Source organism: Vigna radiata, chromosome 2, assembly GCF_000741045.1.
Source record: "Vigna radiata var. radiata cultivar VC1973A chromosome 2, Vradiata_ver6, whole genome shotgun sequence".
Classification (NCBI taxonomy): Eukaryota; Viridiplantae; Streptophyta; class Magnoliopsida; order Fabales; family Fabaceae; genus Vigna; species Vigna radiata.
This window is the reverse complement of record NC_028352.1, coordinates 15,729,872-15,748,913: the sequence shown is the minus strand read 5'-3', so window position 1 is coordinate 15,748,913 and position 19,042 is coordinate 15,729,872. Positions and strand designations below refer to the sequence as shown.

Sequence of the window (19,042 nt, the reverse complement as noted above, 5' to 3'; positions counted from 1 at the left end):
ACACGTGACCAAATGCTCTTCTCACAAAGTGAATTGAAAGTATCAAAGCAATGAATGTCCGTGTGCTTCTCATCTATCAACTATTCAAGATTGGCAGCAGCACCTTTTAAGGAAAAGTAAATTGAATGCAAGCGTCAAACTTTAACAAAGGTAACAATGTTTCGCAAAAGAGAAAAGTTATGCTCTTCATTCTAAATGAAAACGTTCCAGCAAAGTAAATTAAAAGCCAAGTGGTAGCTCTTCATTACCGTGACCCTCTCCCATATTGTGAAATTAGTGTTTCATATATGAAATAAAGAAAAGGAAATGTTCCAGCTTATCTACCAAAAATCAAAAGGAAGAGCTTCCCCCCTTTGCAATGTGTCGGCTGCACCTTTTCAACCAAGGCCATGTGTCTCAAAAATTAGGGTGGGGTCCACCCAACCTTAGGATTGCCAAGTGTCAAGTGTCTAATAAAATTGGGCCCAACAACATTTTTTCAANATTGGCCCAAGATGCAAAGAGTTTGTCTAAAAAGTTTCAACAATTATATTACAATACAACAAAAATTTAAAAATTTTCCCTGAAAATAATAATGCAAATAATTAGCTCAGAAAATTTAAATTAATTAAAATTAGAATTTCCGGTCAAATTAAGCATAATTAGGAAAAACGGGAAAATACCGGACAATTAAGCACAATTCCCTGATTAATTCTAGCATAATAAAATAAGTGAAATCAATAAAATATCGACTCATCAATCAATAACAAGAAAAATAATGGTTTAAACCCTCCCTTGGTCTCAATTTTTGTATGGAAAGCTCAGTTCGGTCCTCATGTTTTCATCTGTCTCAATTGAGTCATATTTTTTATAAAATTGAACACATTTTACCCTAACCGTTAAGTGCTCTCAAACGGAGTAAACTTGAGTCGAGCTGTATTTTTATTTTATGGCATGACATTATACATTAAATTAAATGAGTGATGTGTTTTAGAAAGATCAAATCCACATGTCAACAGTGCTTCTTCTTCCCTCCTCACCTTTCACCTCTTCCACTCCTCTTTTCCTCCGCTGACGGAGCGCCTCATCTCCATCGCATCTCCTTCCTAGCTTGGGAAACACACTAGAATAGAGAAGAAGAGAAGTGTTTTGCAGGGTCGAAGAACAACAAAGAAGAGGGAGAAGGGCATCTCCCCTCCCTACCAAGACAAATCTGAACCAGAATCAACGAAAGAAGAAACCCTCCCTGTACAGGGACCTTGCACGAGACACATCAAAAAAATGAAAGGGTTTGTCCGGGAACCACAACAACAAGGTTTAGGGAAGCAGCAAAGTTTAGGGAAAAGAATGTCAAAAAATAAATTCCTTCCAAATTAGAATAAACATACATCTTTGATGATATTAAAATATTACAAACAAATTTACAATATCACAATCTCTCCTTCAGATTAAAAAAATGCACTTGAGTCAACTTGGAATGCCCTGTAACAAACTTGAGCTGTTGATTTGCAAAAGCAATTTATGGCTGAATGTTTCTAGCTGGGAAATTCAACCTACTGAAAATTCCACAAGATGCATATGATGGTAATTTAGTGTTTGAGATCCTTCCAGAACCAGAAACGGTGCAAAAATCTCCAAATCCATTGATTGAACCCAAACAATACGAGGTTTCTTTTGTACTGAGGGGTCATCATCATCTTCATTCCCTTCCCCATCATCTTCTTCTTCCACACGATAAGAAGGCTTTTGCTCACCCGATTTGCTTAACCTAACTTCCATCACATTAGGGCCACCTTCATAATCAACCCAAGCTTTCAACTTTTCCCCATTATTGAGAACCAGAACCCAACCACACCCAAGGACAAATGGCTTTCGACATCGATGTCAACGTGGCTCGAGTTGGGGGAAGCGTTGGTAGAAGCGGCGGTGAGGACAAACAGGACGTCGTTGAAGACGAGGGGCTTAGGGACGCGGAGGAGACCAGAGGAAGAAAGGGAGGGGTTGGTGAGGCACACGTGGGGGGCGGCGTCTTTGTTGGTGACAACGTGGGCGTCGCCGAAGACATTGATGCTGTCAGGTCGACCATCTCTTTACCAAGCCAATCGACGAATGGATTAAGGTTGGTGGAACACTTTGCCAGCAAGATTCAGCCGAGAAATCTTTCCGGCGTCAAGATCGGGTATTGTTGACTCCTTGGCAAGTGTACCAGATCGTTTCAAGTAATATAATTGGTAAAACCCAATATCGTTCTTCCCAAGAGACTCGAAAAGCCTTATCGTTCGTGCAAATTGAAATCGTAAGACTTGTAAGAAAAAATTTAATTGTTGGAATGCAAGAACACAAAACAAACATGCAATGCATTTGATTCAGTTGACAGGAAAAGACTATGGATGAATGGAGTTGTTGGGGGTTGACAATTTCATCATATCCGCTCTCTCTTATCTATTCCTCTTGTTTAAGGTTCTTGATTATCTAATTGTTATGCAAACTTTCTTGGCCTACCCTTAACCCGATCCCTCGGCGAGAAGAACCTATTACTAATTACTGGCTTGCTATCCCTAACCTCCCCTAGTAACTAGCAACGCATTACTGAACAGAAGCAAAAACAATTGATCGTCCTACCCCCTTATCCCTAGGTGGTATTGCTTAATCAAGGCATTTCTCACCAGTTCATGACATTACCATACGTCCCCGTATCAATAAAGACAAACAACAGTTATCGAATGAGTTAAACGATAAAAGCTTTAAGCACAGATGAGAACCCAACAATTGATAATCAACGCATATGAAAATCATATAAATAAACAAGAGTTTCAATAAAAGAGAGTTTCAAAAGATTACATTGTTTCCCCCAACAACAAAAAGGGTTTGGTTCACCATTGTCATGGTGAACCTAGATGAAAATAATGGAAGCATGGAACAACAAACCCTAGATATGATGAAAAGGAGCCTAAGGATCCAAGAGATCTTCTCCAAGGAGTGAAAATTAGGTCTGGCCGCCCTCTTCTGTCAAAAGAATGATTCTAAAGTCGCAATAGAGCTATTTATAGCTGAGGAGCGTCACAGAAAACAGCCCCAAGCCCAGCAGACAACCGCCCGACGTCACACTTACGTCGCCCGGTGGTTTACCCTTAATCGCGTTTCTGCCCGATGGTGGGGGTTTGCCGCCCGACGGTCAGTCAATGGTGTCTCCTCGTATTTGGCCGCCCATTGGATTTTGGCGTTGGGCGGTTCCTAAACTCCTCTTTTCTTTGTGTTTCTTCCTTTTTCTTGAGTCTAAGACCTTCATCTTCAACCCTATTCTTCACTTTCATCAAAAATGCTACAAAACAATGCAGAACACACATAATATCGCTAAAAACAGCTTTTGACTCTCAATTGACTCATTTATTGAGTTTTCCTTGATTTTAAGCTCATTCTAAGCCTTAAAGGGTGTAATTTGGTCCAAAATGATATATTAAAATAACTGTTTTTCAACCGTTATCAGGTACCGGAGGATCACGATGTGTACACCATGGCGGAGTAGCTTTGAGGCTGTTGACATAGAGACTCTTTCGGAACTTGATAGATTTGTGAGGATGAAGTTTCTAGGGTTTTTTGAATTTTTTGAATATCCATTTCAGCGTATTCTCATTAGCACATTTTAACGACGTTTGTAAAAATTTGACGGACACAGTTTAATTGGCTTAATTTTTCAAATATATTGATCCAATTGAGACATTTTGCAAATACATGGACCCAATTGAGACAGATGAAAACATGAGGACCGAACTGAGATTTCCTTACAAAAATTTGGACCAAGGAAGGTTTTAAACAAAAAATAATCAATATTTGTTTTATTATTAACACATCAAAATAATTCCTTAAAGTAATATTAATCTAACAAAGTCCTTAAATATAATTACATAACATAATTACACATAAAAATAGTTCCTCAACTCAAAATGTAATATTGAAACATCTAATCATCTAGAAACTCTTATACATAGAAATTGAAAATTACATTGTTTGTAATTCAACTTAAAAAATTAACAATTACATTAATCATGTGCCTTTAACATTTCTATCCACCACAGGCCACATCGTCTTGCATTTAGTTAACCCAATGATCCAAGCTTCTGAACATGCTAAGTTAATTGATCAAAAAGAGAATGTGAATGGTATATACCAGTAAATAAAAACGTTAGACAATCTCTCATGATCCAAAATAAACCATATACATACTAAATATGTGTTAAATGTGTTTTCCATGCAATACTCAACTTCCTTTATTGATTGATCCAACATGAAGTAAGTAAGCCCCATCATTTCTTGAAAATAAAGTAGTAGAGTGATGCATTTCAGAACAATATACTAACAAAAAGCTTAGGTACTGGAAAAATAAATGTTAAGGAACTGTAAGACTAGGAAAAGGAACAATTCTTGGATTTCTTCTTAAAATTAATTTACTTTTTCATCGTATAGGGAAAGACATGGTAAATGCCATAAGGAAGAACAACAACAAAACAACAATGTCAAAGAACATCTTTAACAATAAGCATGACTAAGGCAAATCACATGAAGTTCATCTAAAATCCTTAATGCATTGTAATATTTACTTAGAAGTCAGATCATTTTGACTTTAATCCAAGATGACAAATGATAACGGTTGAAAAACAGTTATTTTCATATGTCATTTTAAACCAAATTACACCCTTTAAGACTTAGAATGAGCTTAGAATCAAGTAAAACCCAATAAATGAGTCAGTCGAGAGTCAAAAGCTGCTTTTAGCGATATTATGCTTGTTTTGCATTGTTTTGATGAAAGTGAAGATTGAGGTCGATAATGAAGGTCTTAGACTCAAGACAGGAGAAGAAAATTGAAGAAAAGAAGAGTCTACGGACCGCCCGACGGCAAAATTCACCGTTGGGCGGTCCAAGGCGAGGAGGAGGCACCTGGCGTGAACGCTGGCCGGATTTGCGATTAGAGGCAAACTGGCAGGCTATAGCCCCTTGCCGCCGGGCGGTGGCGCGATTATGGGCAAACCGTCGAGTGGCATAAGTGTGCCATCGGGCGCTTATTCGCTGGGCCTGGGTCTGTTTTCTGTGACGCTCCTCAACTATAAATAGCCCCGCTACGACATCATTCTCATTCTTTTGACAGAAGAGGGCGACCAACCCTAATTTTCACTCTCTGGGGAGGATTTCTTGGATGCTTAGGCTCCTTTTCATCTTATCTAGGGTTTGCTTTTCCATTCATCCATTATTTTCATCTAGGTTCACCATGACAATGGTGAACTAAACCCTTTTGTTGTTGGGGGAAACAATGTAATCTTTTGAAACTCTCTTTTATTGAAACTCTTGTTTATTTATATGATTATTCATATGCTTTGATTATCAATTGTTGGGTTCTCATCTGCGCTTAAAGCTTTTATCGTTTAACTCATTCAATAACTGTTATTTGTCTTTATTGATATGGGAACGTACAGTAATGTCATGAACTGGTGAGAAATTCCTTGATTAATGAAATAGCACCTAAGGATAGGGAGGTAGGACGATCAATTGTTTTTGCTTCTGTTCGGTAATGCATTGCTAATTGCTAGGGGAGGCTAGGGATAACAAGCCGATAATTAGTAATAGGCTCTTTTCGCCGAGGGATCGGGTTAAGGGTAGGCCAAGAAAGTTTGCATAACAATTAGATAATCAAGCACATTAAACATGAGGAGTAGATAAGAGAGAGCATATTAGATGAAATTGTCAACCCCCAACAACTCCATTCATCCATAGTCTTTTTCGTCAATTGAATCAACCACATTGCATGTTTACTTTCTGTCTTTGCATTCACAACAATTAATTCTTTCTTTATAAGTCTTACGATTTCAATTCACACGAATGATAAGGCCTTTCGAGTCTCTTGGGAAGAACGATATCGGGCATTATCGATTATATTACTCGCACGATTTGATACAGAGGCCAATAAGTCAACAACAAACAATAAACTAAGTAAAGTATCTCATCTACAACATTTCCAATGTTTCAATATTTCATATTTTAAGAAAAATAAATAAATCCATCAGTAAGAACATGTCAAAAGGGAATAGAAATTCAAATGGTTAGAAGATAAATAATACAATTAAATCATCTTTTGAAATACCAACCATGCATCATCATCATCTGAAAATTAGTATACCTCTTGTTTCATCATCAATATTAGTTGATTCACTTTCAAATCTGGCAAACTTTCCATGCTTCAACAATTTTCTTCTGTTTAAAACTTTTCAATTGGGGCACGTCCTGGATAGTTCCATGTATGTACTATAAACTACCAAAATTGGCAATGCACAAGTTCACCAGAAAAGTGTTTGCAAAACTTATAGTTTCTATGTGAAATTTCAGAAGCAAACTAATCTAGAAAGGATATTTTCTTCAAGTGAAGTGGTTTTGTTAATGCATTATGCAATAAAATTTAAGTTGCATGTCTTCATATGTCACTCTGTTCATGCAGAGTGAAAATTGTAAAAAGAATTTCAGATATAGAATATGATTAAATAAAAAGTCAATCACTTCTCACTCAATAAACCAAAGTACTTTAGTTTATATGATATAAAATAAATTATATTCATTTTATTTTTATTTTTTTAATCTTATCATAAGAAACACATTCCCAAGAAAACCAAAGTATACTAATTTGTTGTATGTATTATTTATTATAAATTTATACTTTAGTTATTTATCGTATGTTTGTATAAAGAGTCTACTTTGACATGATCTAACATTAGAATAAAAAAAAAAATCATACCATAAATTATATTTATATCTCTATCTATATATATAGTAAACAAAAAAATATTTTTATTGACAGGAAATGAAATGAATGTTTATTATTATTCTTAATCTGTGTACGGAAATTAAATTACAGTATAGTACGAAGGTACACTACTAGAAAAATTGCATTTTATGACGACTTTACTATGACGGATAAAAATTATCCATCATAATAGAGACATATTATAATGCACTTTTATATATCCATCATAATATGAAACACAGTGGCATACTCGTAAATAAGTCTAAGACATATTATGACATAGTTTTACATATCAGTTATAATATAAAACACGGTGACAAATTTATAAATAAGTTTAAAACCTTTTACTACGCATTTTGAACACTTGTCATAAAATTTTTAATATATTATGACTGATTTTTAGAAATCCGTCATAGTATCTCTCTTTTTCATTTTTTCATTTCCCTCTCGGTCTCGTCCCTCTGACTCTCATTTCCCATTTCTCTCTCACTCTATTACACCGTCATTCACTCTCTTCCTCTTTTCCTCTCTTCTTCACTCTCTATCATTCGCAGTTCAATAAAGGTTTTAATAATGGTTTGTATTATATAGTACTGTTTTTAGAGAAAAATATAAAGGAAGCCTACCTGCCAAAAGATAATAGTAATGTTATTTCCCATTTTTTTTTTCGTATAGGTTACCCCTCCGCTGAGTTGAAGAGCACAGGATATTTTCTCTTCAAAGCTAAGGTATTTTCAACTTTCTCTGCTTTCTTGAATTTCACTTCAATGCTCTGCTTTTTGCATATAATCTAATGAGATTGTGCACCTAGCATGAGTGGAAAAGAAACAGAATAGCACATTGTTCTTCTTCACTAATGTGTAGAAGGGTTAGACAGTAATTATCTTTTGTTTAGGTTCAACAGTGAAATTGAAATTGAAAATGATGATCAATGATTATTATTACTGGTTGATCTTGCAAAACATAATCCATTGAAAAGTGGGAGAAAGCCTTACGGAACTAAAATTGAATTATTAGGTAGATAGATGTATTGATCATGATGTAAAGTAACTTAGGCAAAGTAGAGCACAAATGAACGAAGATATGAGATTAGAGCAAAGGGTTCCACTTTGTTCTAAGATAAATTGACATATATGGAAAAAACTAACTAAATACTTATCTGACTATTCATTACAAAATTGTTCTAATTTAATTATTTTATTTGTAGATCTTTAATGATTCATCTCTAATGGAAGTTCCAGACATTCAAGACATTAGAACTAAGTGGGTTTCTTTTATTCTAAGTGTTAGTAAATTGTAGAAACTTGACTAGAATGTAGTATAGATTGATGTTATATTTGGATTTAATATATGGTGGTTTGATTTACAAATTATGTATTAGATATTATTACAAATTTAATGTTTGAAATTGATTTCATTATGTTAGTTTAATTGAATATATTCATTTCATGTTATATTGATTATAAATTGATTGAAGAGATTATAATACAGGAAATTAATTGAAAATTGAATGAATATTTCAAATGTAATAATGATTTTTTTTTGTGAAACAAGTTTTTATTATAGGTGAACAAATGTATGTAATAAAAGATTATGTCTGAAAAGTACATATTATGATAGGTGAAAAATTGTCATAATATTACATATTATGACAGGTGAAAGAATCATCGTCATAAAATGCTATATAATGTGTTAGGTAATGTCGCTATATTATGACGGATAAGTGAAAATCTGTTATAATATACTGGACCTATTATGATAGGTGACAGAAAGTCTGTCATAATACATTGGACATATTATGATGGACTTTTCTGTCCGTCATAAAATGCACAGGACCTATTATGATGCCCAGAACTATGATGCCAAGATATCCGTCATAATATGTCATTTTTACCCGTCATAAAAAGCAATTTTTCTATTAGTGGTAGTGATTATGTTAAGATTAATAAAAAACAAATCTAAATTACTCATACGATACAAATATTCTTTTTAAGTTTAATCGGGTATGATAATTTATTTAAAGAATACTTTATGATGGGAATTAAGGAAAAAAAAAACAATTTCTTAAATAAAGTTAAACTTTTTATAATTAAAGAGATATATTATATTATATTATATTTTAATGTAGATATGCATTAATTGCTACGCGCAATATAAAAATTCACATTAGAGATCAAAGTTACCTTGGAAGAATTGAATTTGAGATGAGTTACAGAGTGCACGATTACGTTTAAAATCATTCCAAGAGCCATGGGGATATGCTGAACCAGAGACCAAACTGTCTTGGACCTAAAGGATAAGAGCAGGACCACCTCCAAGGGCTTTACCAATTCAGAAACAAAATTAAGCACCATGCTGACACAATAAATTGAAAAATAAAAGGAAAAATTAACTGAAAAGAGAGCACACGGAATCAGTATTATAATATCTTTTTTGAAAGGAAAATGATATTTTAACACTATTTTTTGACACCATTTTGACACTACACACATGTCAAAATGTGATTGGACGATTTTAAATTAAAAAAGTTAAGACAGGGGATAATTTGGAAGAGAAAAACCAAAGTTTATTTTTTTAATTTGAAATCGTCTAATCACATTTTGATATGTGTGCAGTGTCAAAAAATAGTGTTAAAATATCATTTTCTTCTTTTTGAAAAGTTACCGTCAAGAATCATCATAGAATTGCCTATACTTAGATGATGCCGATCTTGTTTGCCACATCCAATGCATCGTAATCAGGGGGCAACCTGACATAAGCCTTCTTGGTGCCATCAGGCCTGCAACAGAGTTGAAGTTCAGAAATTGCAGCCGAAATTCTTTATATATTGAACTAAAGATAAACACTTCTCCACAAGTTCACTGTAAATGGGCATCTCAAACACATCCAAGTTCACTGTAAAAAATGGCTTTATGAACATCTATTCTTTTTGGAGTGATCTCAGTCACAAGAAAAAATGGCAACCTTGTTTGATTACCGAGTTTGACATGCAGTTAGTTCCTGTTTGGTATAATTGGGTTACTTGGGATATTATAAATTGTAGCAAATAATAACTTTTCCAAAAGCTCTTTCAGAAAGCTAACAAACATGAAAAAATATTTCTTCAGAATAAGCTGAATCAAAGGTGCACTTAGTATAAATTCATAAATTTGGCTAAAAGAATCAGTCTATCCAGCCTACTTGTTAAACTAATCAAATCTACATAAATATTTGCATGCACAATGTGCTAGTCATTCCTTTGTGGCAATGTTAAATAGAGGAAGAGTGGTCGGATTGGAAGGGTTTTCACAACACCTTCGTGTCCCTAAAGCAAAACAACAACTGCAAAGAATAACAGAGCTTACTTTTCATCTGAAAGTTCATTTCTCAACACTTCTGGAGCCATTCATTCAGCCTGAAACATATTATACACATAAGTATTTGCTTGTATATCCAATTCAAATAAGTTCTACTAGGTCGTCTTTCATCATTGCAGACAAAAGAATGATGATGCAAGAAAATAGATGTCCCAAACAATGCCCAAATTAGGAGCTTCAAAACGACAGAACCAAAGCATAACAGAAAAACGTACTTTAAAAATTTACGGGAAAGATTATCCTCAGCCTTCCAAAATTAGTTTTTTGGTAAAGGATATACCAGGTGTCTTTAACTCGTGTTCTAACATGTTTATTAACATGATATTATTTAATAAAGGGGACAGACTTTACAACAGCTAATGGAAAAAGGAATCAAAATTATGATAGCATACTGTTCCCGCAGTTGATCAGGAAGAAAGGAAGGTGCTATGCTTCATTCGTGATAAGCCAAAATCACATACCTATTCAAAAGCAAAAAGAGTGATAACCTACCAACAAATAAAGTCAATCACAACACTATAAGGAACACATATCACAAGATTAGTTATCAGAACCTTTACAACCCAGTTTTTGTCAACGGTATAGTTTCTACAATGTGACACTTGGAATTTATATCCAAGAAAATCAGAATTCTTGGATATACATTTTCTCTCATCATCTAATCTTTATCTCATCATCTAATCTTTATCTGTTTTATCTTTGGATCCCGTTATTTTGACACCCTATATTTGACACTCATTTGACACTGCCACATGTCTATGTGCTATTGGGTATTTTGATTTTTTTTTAAAAAAAAAATTGGCCTGAAAAATGGAAAGGTTTTCAGAGAATTTGGATTCCAATTCTACCCCTCGGCATTTTCATTACTTTTGTGTGACAGATTGCTTCTCTCTCACATTTGGTCGTCTCCCATCGTGGTCTCCAGTACTCGTTCGCACTTTCGTCCTCTCTAGTGCTCTCTAGTGCTCTAAAATGGCAAGTTCCGTATTGGACCTTCGTTGGACCAAGGTAAAATACCTTTGTTGTCGGTTTGGGTATTTGGTTTTAGGTTTGGGTTTTGGGTTTGTTGTGGTTTTTTGTGGGTTGTCTTCTGTTGTTTGTTATTTGATTTGGTTTGTTATTTTCTTATGGACAGTTGAGCGTGCGTCATTCATTTTCAACTATGTATATTAGCACTCTCAACGAACGCTTGACAAAGGAGCAACGGGAAGTCATCTCCAAGACTCCATTTGTTTGGTTTTCAGAGTTGAGTGGTAAAGTCATATTCAATACTAAACTTTTGCGTGAGTTAACCAAGACATGGGTGGATTCAACCAACTCTTTTATTATTGCAGACAAGAATTTCAATATCAATGAAAATGATTTTTGTTCAAGAATAGGATTGAGTTTAGATGGTGAAAGTATAAACTTGAAGCATTCTTCAGTGGGTAATAGTAAATGTGTGAAATATTTAGGTCAGGACATTACCCATTTCAAATTCATTTTCAAATTTTTGTTGAAAAAACATAAAAAAAAAAACCTTCCTTGTGAGGTTTTTTTGTAGCTTGTACATCTTGTTGGGGATATGTGAGATTTTATTCCCAAATCGTAGTGGACGGGTTCTTCCTATATTGTTTGGAATTGTAGATGAGTTGAGTGGTCTGAGTAAATACTGTTGGGGTGGTTTAGTTTATCGTTATTTGTTAGAAAATATGAGTAAAGCTTCAGATTCTGTGAAGAAAGGCAAAGCTACAAGCAATGTTTATGTTGATAGTTGTGTTTACATGTTGCAGGTACTAATTTCACAACTAAAGTTTGGAATATTTGTTATTTGATTACGAGTAATATATAACAATTACTTGTTTATTAGGTTTGGTTTTGTGAGCATTTCATGGCTCTTGAAGGTGCAATAGCGAAAGTTCCAAGGATCTTGCACTGGATGAATAGAACTGTTGGAGACAACATTGTGAAACGTGTGTTTGAGATGGGTTTGGTATCTGTTTGATTTGGTTTTTTATTTTGAATGTTAATTTAAATTCACAGTAGTTATATAACATTTTATATGTTCTTAAATTTCAGGTTCATGTTGTAGATGAAATTGGTGGTGTAAAGAAGGATGACAAGGATGTCATAGAAAAAGTAGCACCACCAAAAAACTATGAAGAGCAACGAAGAAAGAAATTTCTTAAAAAAAATGCAGGGAGAGTTTGATGCGCACTGCAGAGGATCAGAAGTGTTTAATTGAAAAACTTAAAAGGGAGGTGAATGACTTAGAGGAAGAGTTCGAGACAGAGAAGGCCAAAAGAACACCTAAAAGGTCAACTTCAGATGACGGTGTTCAAAGTGCTGGATGTCCACAAGCATTTACTGACGATGCATTCGTTTCACCTGTTGGTTTGTCGACCGAGGAAGCGGGTGGAATGAGGAACAATGAAGAAGGTGCAATGTCGCCAAATGCACCGGGTGGAACGTCTGACAACCAATCACAGCTGCAGACTTAGGTTAGGATTGGTTCAAGAAGGCGAGTTAAGAGCCAAGCACATAGGACACCATACACAGGAAATGTACTAGTTAGAAAGAGAAATGATTAACTATTGTGTTAGGCTTGAAGATAAATATTGTGTATTTAAACCTACTATTTTGTTCAATATGTAGAACATTCATTTATCTTATTGCAAATCAAATGTTTGTTTTATTGAAGGGCTTTATAATTCGATTTCCAAGTGATAATGTATGTGGAAAAAAATGAATAAATGGTTGTGAAGTGGTAATGTATGTTGAAAGAAATAAATGAATTAGAAATAAATTAATGAGTTCAATACTGTGTTTCTGACCAAATCCAATGAAGTGAAGTGAAGTTCCTATGTGTTTGCCGTCAAATTGTGTTTTGTAAACGATTACATGACCCTGTAATCGATTACACGAATCTGAAAAAGGATTTGGACATCCTGTTCAACTGAAGGAGCCACCAGTTTCAACATGGGGGACCAATGTGTGTTTTTATGCAAATCCATTATTGAAATTGTGTTTTTTGGTTCCAGAGTGAGGAGATGGTTGAACCTGATGTTGTGGGTCCCCCATCATGGAGGGAGGGACCACCCATGTTGACAACCTTTAGTGAAGTGAAGTTCCTATGTTTTGCTGTCATATTTTGTTTTGCAAACGATTACAGGACCTAGTAATCGATTACACGAATCTGAACAGGGATTTGGACATCCTGTTCGACTGAAGGAACCACCAGTTTCAACGTGGGGGACCAATGTGTGTTTTTATGCAAATCCATGATTGAAATTGTGTTTTCTGGTTCCAGAGTGAGGAGATGGTTGAACCTGATGTTGTGGGCCCCCCATCATGGAGGGAGGGACCACCCATGTTGACAACCTTTAGTGAAGTGAAGTTTCTATGTGTTTGCTGTCAAATTGTGTTTTGTAAACGATTACAGGACCCTATAATCAATTACTCAAATCTGAACAGGGATTTGGACATCCTGTTCAACTGAAGGAGCCACCAGTTTCAACGTGGGGGACCAATGTGTGTTTTTAAGCAAATCCATGATTGAAATTATGTTTTTTGGTTCCAAATTGAGGAGATGGTTGAACCTGATGTCGAGGGTCCCCCATCATGGAGGGAGGGACCACCCATTTTGACAACCTTTAGTGAAGTGAAGTTCCTATGTGTTTCCTGTCAAATTGTGTTTTGTAAACGATTACAGGACCCTGTAATCAATTTCACGAATCTGAACAGGGATTTGGACATCCTGTTCAACTGAAGGAGCCATCAGTTTCAACGTGGGGGACCACAATGGACCACTGATTTATATGAGTGTGCATTGGCTGATTATTTGTTCCTTCATTTGTAGGTTGTTGTATATATCTTAAAAATAATACGCGAAACATTCATTACTTCCTTTGTAGTTGGTTTTATGTCTGTTAAATATAATACGCGTAAGATTAATTAGTTCCTTCATTTGTACTTGTTTGTATATACGTGAAATATAACACTCAAACATTCAAACAAGATTTATAAGTAAACATTGAAATTGCGATACTGAAATGAAGTAATAAAGACAGTACAATATTCAACTACAAGTTCCAAATGGAAGAAAATACATATAAAGACCAAATTCAAACTACGAAGTGAAATGATAAAATGGTGTGGGAGGTTGCTGTATTCGGTTCTGAATGTTTCCAACTCGTGCATCTCGGTTCTCAATATTACCAAGTCTTGCTTCTAGGCTGTGCAATCTTGTACCAACGTACATCTTTAGTTGGTCAATGCGTTGTATGACATCATCAAGTGTTGTAGAAGAACTTGGTTGATCATTATGCTGCACTTGTCCGTGTTCACTCTGTTGGTTGTCTGCGTCATCTTTGTGTACCCACATTCCATCTACATTTTGGACATAACCAAAGGAGGCTATTTTTTCACATCCCACCTTTTGTTTGTCCATTATATTTGTAATAGGATCAAAACTGATAGGCACATTAAAGTGTTCCAACAACATAGTTACCAAATGAGGATAAGGCAGTCTTTCATTGTCAAATAAAGCCCTTTTCATCCTATTGCGGACAACATGTCCCCAGTTAATCTACTTTGAATTCAAAAGGGCCCATAACAGTAAAATATCCTCGTTGGATGCCTGACCAATATTTGAGTAACATGGAATTAATATTCTGGTTAGGACATAATGTAGTATCCTTGGTTGCACCTTCAATCCCCCTACAGTTATTCGACCACTCAAGTATGCTTTTTCATTACAAACAAGTTGCCTTGTAGTTATGGGATTGTACTCTTCTTTCCAATCATCAACAAGTCGTCATTCGTAACGAACTCCGGTACATGGGAGGGAGGTGAGTTGTTGAAAAAGAGTAGGCCTCACTCTAATTTTAACCCCTTTTACTTCGCTTCGAATAACTCCCGTTTCAGAAATTTCCATGTTGGTGTAAAAAACTTTAACTAATTGGGGGTGGAATGGTTTTCTCAAAGAAACAAATTCGCTAATTCCTACGTCTTGCAAAATATCGTAGAAATCAAAATTGCTTACCTCAAAGTAGTCATCATCCAGGTATTTGCTTTCCAATATGTGTCGATTGAGAAAATGCAAAGTAAATTTCTCATACTGTGTAGGCGAAGAGAACAATCTGTGTCCTGGTGGTGGAGGGGATGTTGTTAGACATGCGGGTGGGGTAGGCGTTGGACTTCGACGGCGACGTTGAAGACGTGAAGAAGCTCCCCTCTATTTCTTCCTTGCACGCTCAGCCATGGACGGACACACTGCTACCAATGGACGACCAGAAGTTCACGAAGGAGGTTACTTTAAAACCTAGAGGAATGGGCAGTTAAACCTAAAGTGGGGAACGTGGGCAGTTAAATCCAAGTGTTGGTATTTAAAGGAACCCACCATTGTAAATAATCGATTACAAATGTGGTAATCGATTACAATGCATATTTCCAGCATATCAAGTGCATTTAAACAATCATGCACTGCCTAACATGTATCACAAGCTAGTAATTTTTTAGTTAACCTTACTTTCACGTCTTTTTAACAGTGGTAATGAAAAATTTCTGCAACAAAAACTTATTCTTTTGATTAAAGTTAGATTTACATAGACATTTAACAACAATAAAAACATTATATTCATAGGTAAATAATAACAAGTAATTATATACATCACAGTATGTTATTATCAAAATTGTTATGCACAGCAGATAACAAAGACATAAATCCAGGTGGTGCTACTGCGGATTGGTCTAAAACTTGGTAAGTTTGGGATGCAAATTGAATGACCTCAGCACTTTGTATAACATCAGGTACTATAGTTTCCTAAATAAGCAAAATCTCAATTAGAACACAGATAAGAATTAAGTCAAGTATATGCAAATAGCACACAATATAATTACTAAAAGAGTCTTCTACCAATGGTGTTGATGACTTTTTTGCTGAACATGGTTTTGTTTTTCTTGTTCTTTTCTCGACGGTTGACTTCAACCTGTTTGTGCGTGGTCGCCCTTTTCTCTTCACTGCTAATGGACTGCGCACAAGTACATCATCATTTCCCCATTCAGTGTCAGATGTTGGAGTGTTTACATCAGTAATGATTTTAGCAGTCATGGATGAACTGCAGCCATATTTATTACCAAGTACATCAAGATCTTTTTCTAAGTGATTAGAAACAAGTTCAGACTCACAAGCGACCTCCACTATTTCAAAATTTTTTTTACACAAAAGCTGGTATCTTTGCATCGTCGGTTGAAGCTTAGAGGTATTATAGGCTGCTCTAATCAGTGTGTGCCTTCTACGAATATTTTTACTCCAACGCCAAAGGACGTATTTGGATGGCACATTGCAAACATATTCTTGCCCAAATACTAAAAGTGAATGTCGACAAATAATGCCTCTAAATTCAAATAACTGACAAGAACAACTGGTATTGTGAGTAAGTGGATCAAATTCAACTGTATAAAATTTATTTGCACATTTACCCTCGAACATCCGCTCCTCTTTTATTGTGTAAGTATTCATAAGACTGTCCTTTACAGTAATTGTGATAAAGCAATTCATCCGACATCGAAATTCTGTTTGGACTTCCTCAAACTTTTCATGTGTATACTCCAATTGAATTGTCTTTCTATCGGTGACTGGGACCCACAACCAATCGTGGTGTTCAGGAGGGAGGAGAAGTCAGCCTGTGTTTCTTTTTGTGCCTTAACTCTAAGTGCATTGTCAAATTGAACCACAAACTGATGTAGTGTGGTGCTTGAATTTATAAATCCATCAAAGAAGGCATTCATACCCTCACTTCTTTGTGTTGTTGACATACCTGCCCAAAAATCACTCCTTAAATAACATGGAACCCATTTCATTCTTTCCTCATAAAGATTACTTAACCAATCATTCCCCTCCAATGCATGCTTTGTAAGAAGTTCTTCCCATCCATTCTCAAAGTCCCTTGGCGACCCACAGTCATAGATAAGCGCATGTATATCTGCTTTAATGGGAAGGTAATTTTTGAAGCTTTGAAATTTTTTGGGCAACTTCTTCATTATGTGCCATAAATACCATCTATGTCTTATATTTGGAAAAACCTCTTCAATGGCATTGGCCATTGCCCTGCATTGATCCGTTATAATGCCAATAGGGGCCTTATTTCCTATGCATTTCAACCAAGATTCAAACAACCACACAAAGGACGCAGTGTCTTTAGAAGAAAGCAATCCACATCCAAGTAAAATTGAGTGACCATGATGGTTAACGCCTAAAAATGGCGCAAAGGGCATGTCATACTTATTTGTCAAGTAAGTGGTGTCGAAGGACACAACATCACCAAATTCTGCACATGCCGCTATACTTCTTGCATCTGCCCAAAAAACACTACATATTCTATTCTCTTCATCCAATGCAATGTCGTAGAAGAAGTCGTTGTTGAATGCTTTCATGGATGAAAAATGTTTTAGAAGGGCTTGACCATCACCGTCCTTACATAAAGATCTCCTGTGTTGCACAATTTAGTTCCGTGCATCGCGTTCCACGAATTCCATATTCTCAAATCCACCAACATCACTGACGATGCTAAGGAAACTCTTATTAATGCGAACCCCAACATCATCATTGACCTGCAACGTGTGTTTAGCTTGCATGCTCAATTTTCTATTCCTAGGAATCAACTTAGATGTATTAGGGCATAGGTCATGACTGTGATCTAACACGACGCTCTTTATAACCCAATAATTGTCCTTCCTTCCAATGGTAATGCTAGTTGGACATTGATATGTTTGACTTGCATGTGTTTTCACCTCTGGTTTTATGGAAGATACATATTTTCCTTCTCTGGAACAAACTAATCGCAAATAGTACACATTATTGTCCTTATCCTTCTTTGATGATCTTGTCATGACAACAAAACCACATGTAATGGCGTAATTTGTGTAGAATTTGTTTGCATCTTCCATTGAATCAAAACACATATTAATCCTAGGTTCGTTGTCCATAAACGTTTGATTAGGCTCATCACCATTTGCATAGCAGTGAGGCAGGTCGTTGACATGACTTGTGCTTGTAGCCATCATACACAGCAGAAATAAGTCTGATCAACATGAAAACTATAACAAATTGGTTTACAAAATTCGAAAATTGTTCAATCATATATAATTAAATTTTGTAACAAACACATTCAGAAAATAACGGGACCCTAATATTAAAGAAGAAAGAATGAAATTAAGTCTCATCTTAAATGCAACAAACACATTCATACCTACAAAGTGGGTTAAAGGAAGGTGTTGTGGTCCTCACCAACCTACTGCAAAGCGTCTGTCCTTAAATGAGCTTACAGTAGACTTCACCAAACTCCACACCTGGGCAATAAACACTATGCCTTCAATGACATCCAAGGTAGGTGGTTGAAGCACGTAATGGTAGATACAGGAAACGTTTTGGAGGGAAGAAGTGTATGTTGGAAGGACTTGAAGAAAAGTTCATAAACAATAAGAAAAGAAAAACCAATATTTCATGAGGATCCTTGCATTTATTTTTGACATGAAAAAGGTATTCTCTCTCCTTGCCCACAATAAATGCAGCTCACTTTCCCTTCCAAACATTTAATGCAATGTCAATCAACCAAGTAATTAGACTTCTTCTTTCATTAATATGTGACATAAAGTGAGTGGCACGCTGACCAAGTTATGTGTCATCATTAAATCGAACATGAAAGTAGAAAAATCCTTAATATAACATTTTTTCATAAAAGTTTATGGCTGCAGATCTCTTTATATATCTCTGTCATACCCTAACTCTTATTGCGTGCAACACTTCATTCTAGTTGTGAGTTAAATTATTCATTATTTGACTTTGTAATTTTTGTTTATTTACATGATACTTGGTTTGTATTGTTGTACTGTCCTTAACCTCCCTTCGGACTCATATGCAGCTTATCAAAGGAGTATC

At 35.5% G+C, this 19,042-nt stretch overlaps 1 protein-coding gene and 1 long non-coding RNA gene across 2 annotated transcripts; both read right to left on the bottom strand.

Moving 5' to 3' along the window:
• Positions 1 to 10,001: 10,001 nt before the first annotated feature.
• On the bottom strand, positions 10,002 to 10,694 carry LOC111240578. The gene is made up of 3 exons (XR_002666001.1): positions 10,677 to 10,694; positions 10,515 to 10,583; positions 10,002 to 10,160 (listed from the first exon to the last, which is right to left on the bottom strand). It is a non-coding gene; the product is annotated as an uncharacterized LOC111240578 (long non-coding RNA).
• Positions 10,695 to 16,659: 5,965 nt separating this feature from the next.
• LOC106752610 (protein FAR1-RELATED SEQUENCE 5-like) lies at positions 16,660 to 17,538 on the bottom strand. Its single transcript, XM_014634324.1, has one exon. It carries the CDS (start codon positions 17,536 to 17,538, stop codon positions 16,660 to 16,662), a length of 879 nt encoding a protein of 292 aa, XP_014489810.1.
• Positions 17,539 to 19,042: the final 1,504 nt, after the last annotated feature.

Bases quoted from the DNA above. Each gene is read 5' to 3' on its own strand.
- LOC106752610 (XM_014634324.1), bottom strand. From the start codon at position 17,538: ATGAAAGCATTCAACAACGACTTCTTCTACGACATTGCATTGGATGAA.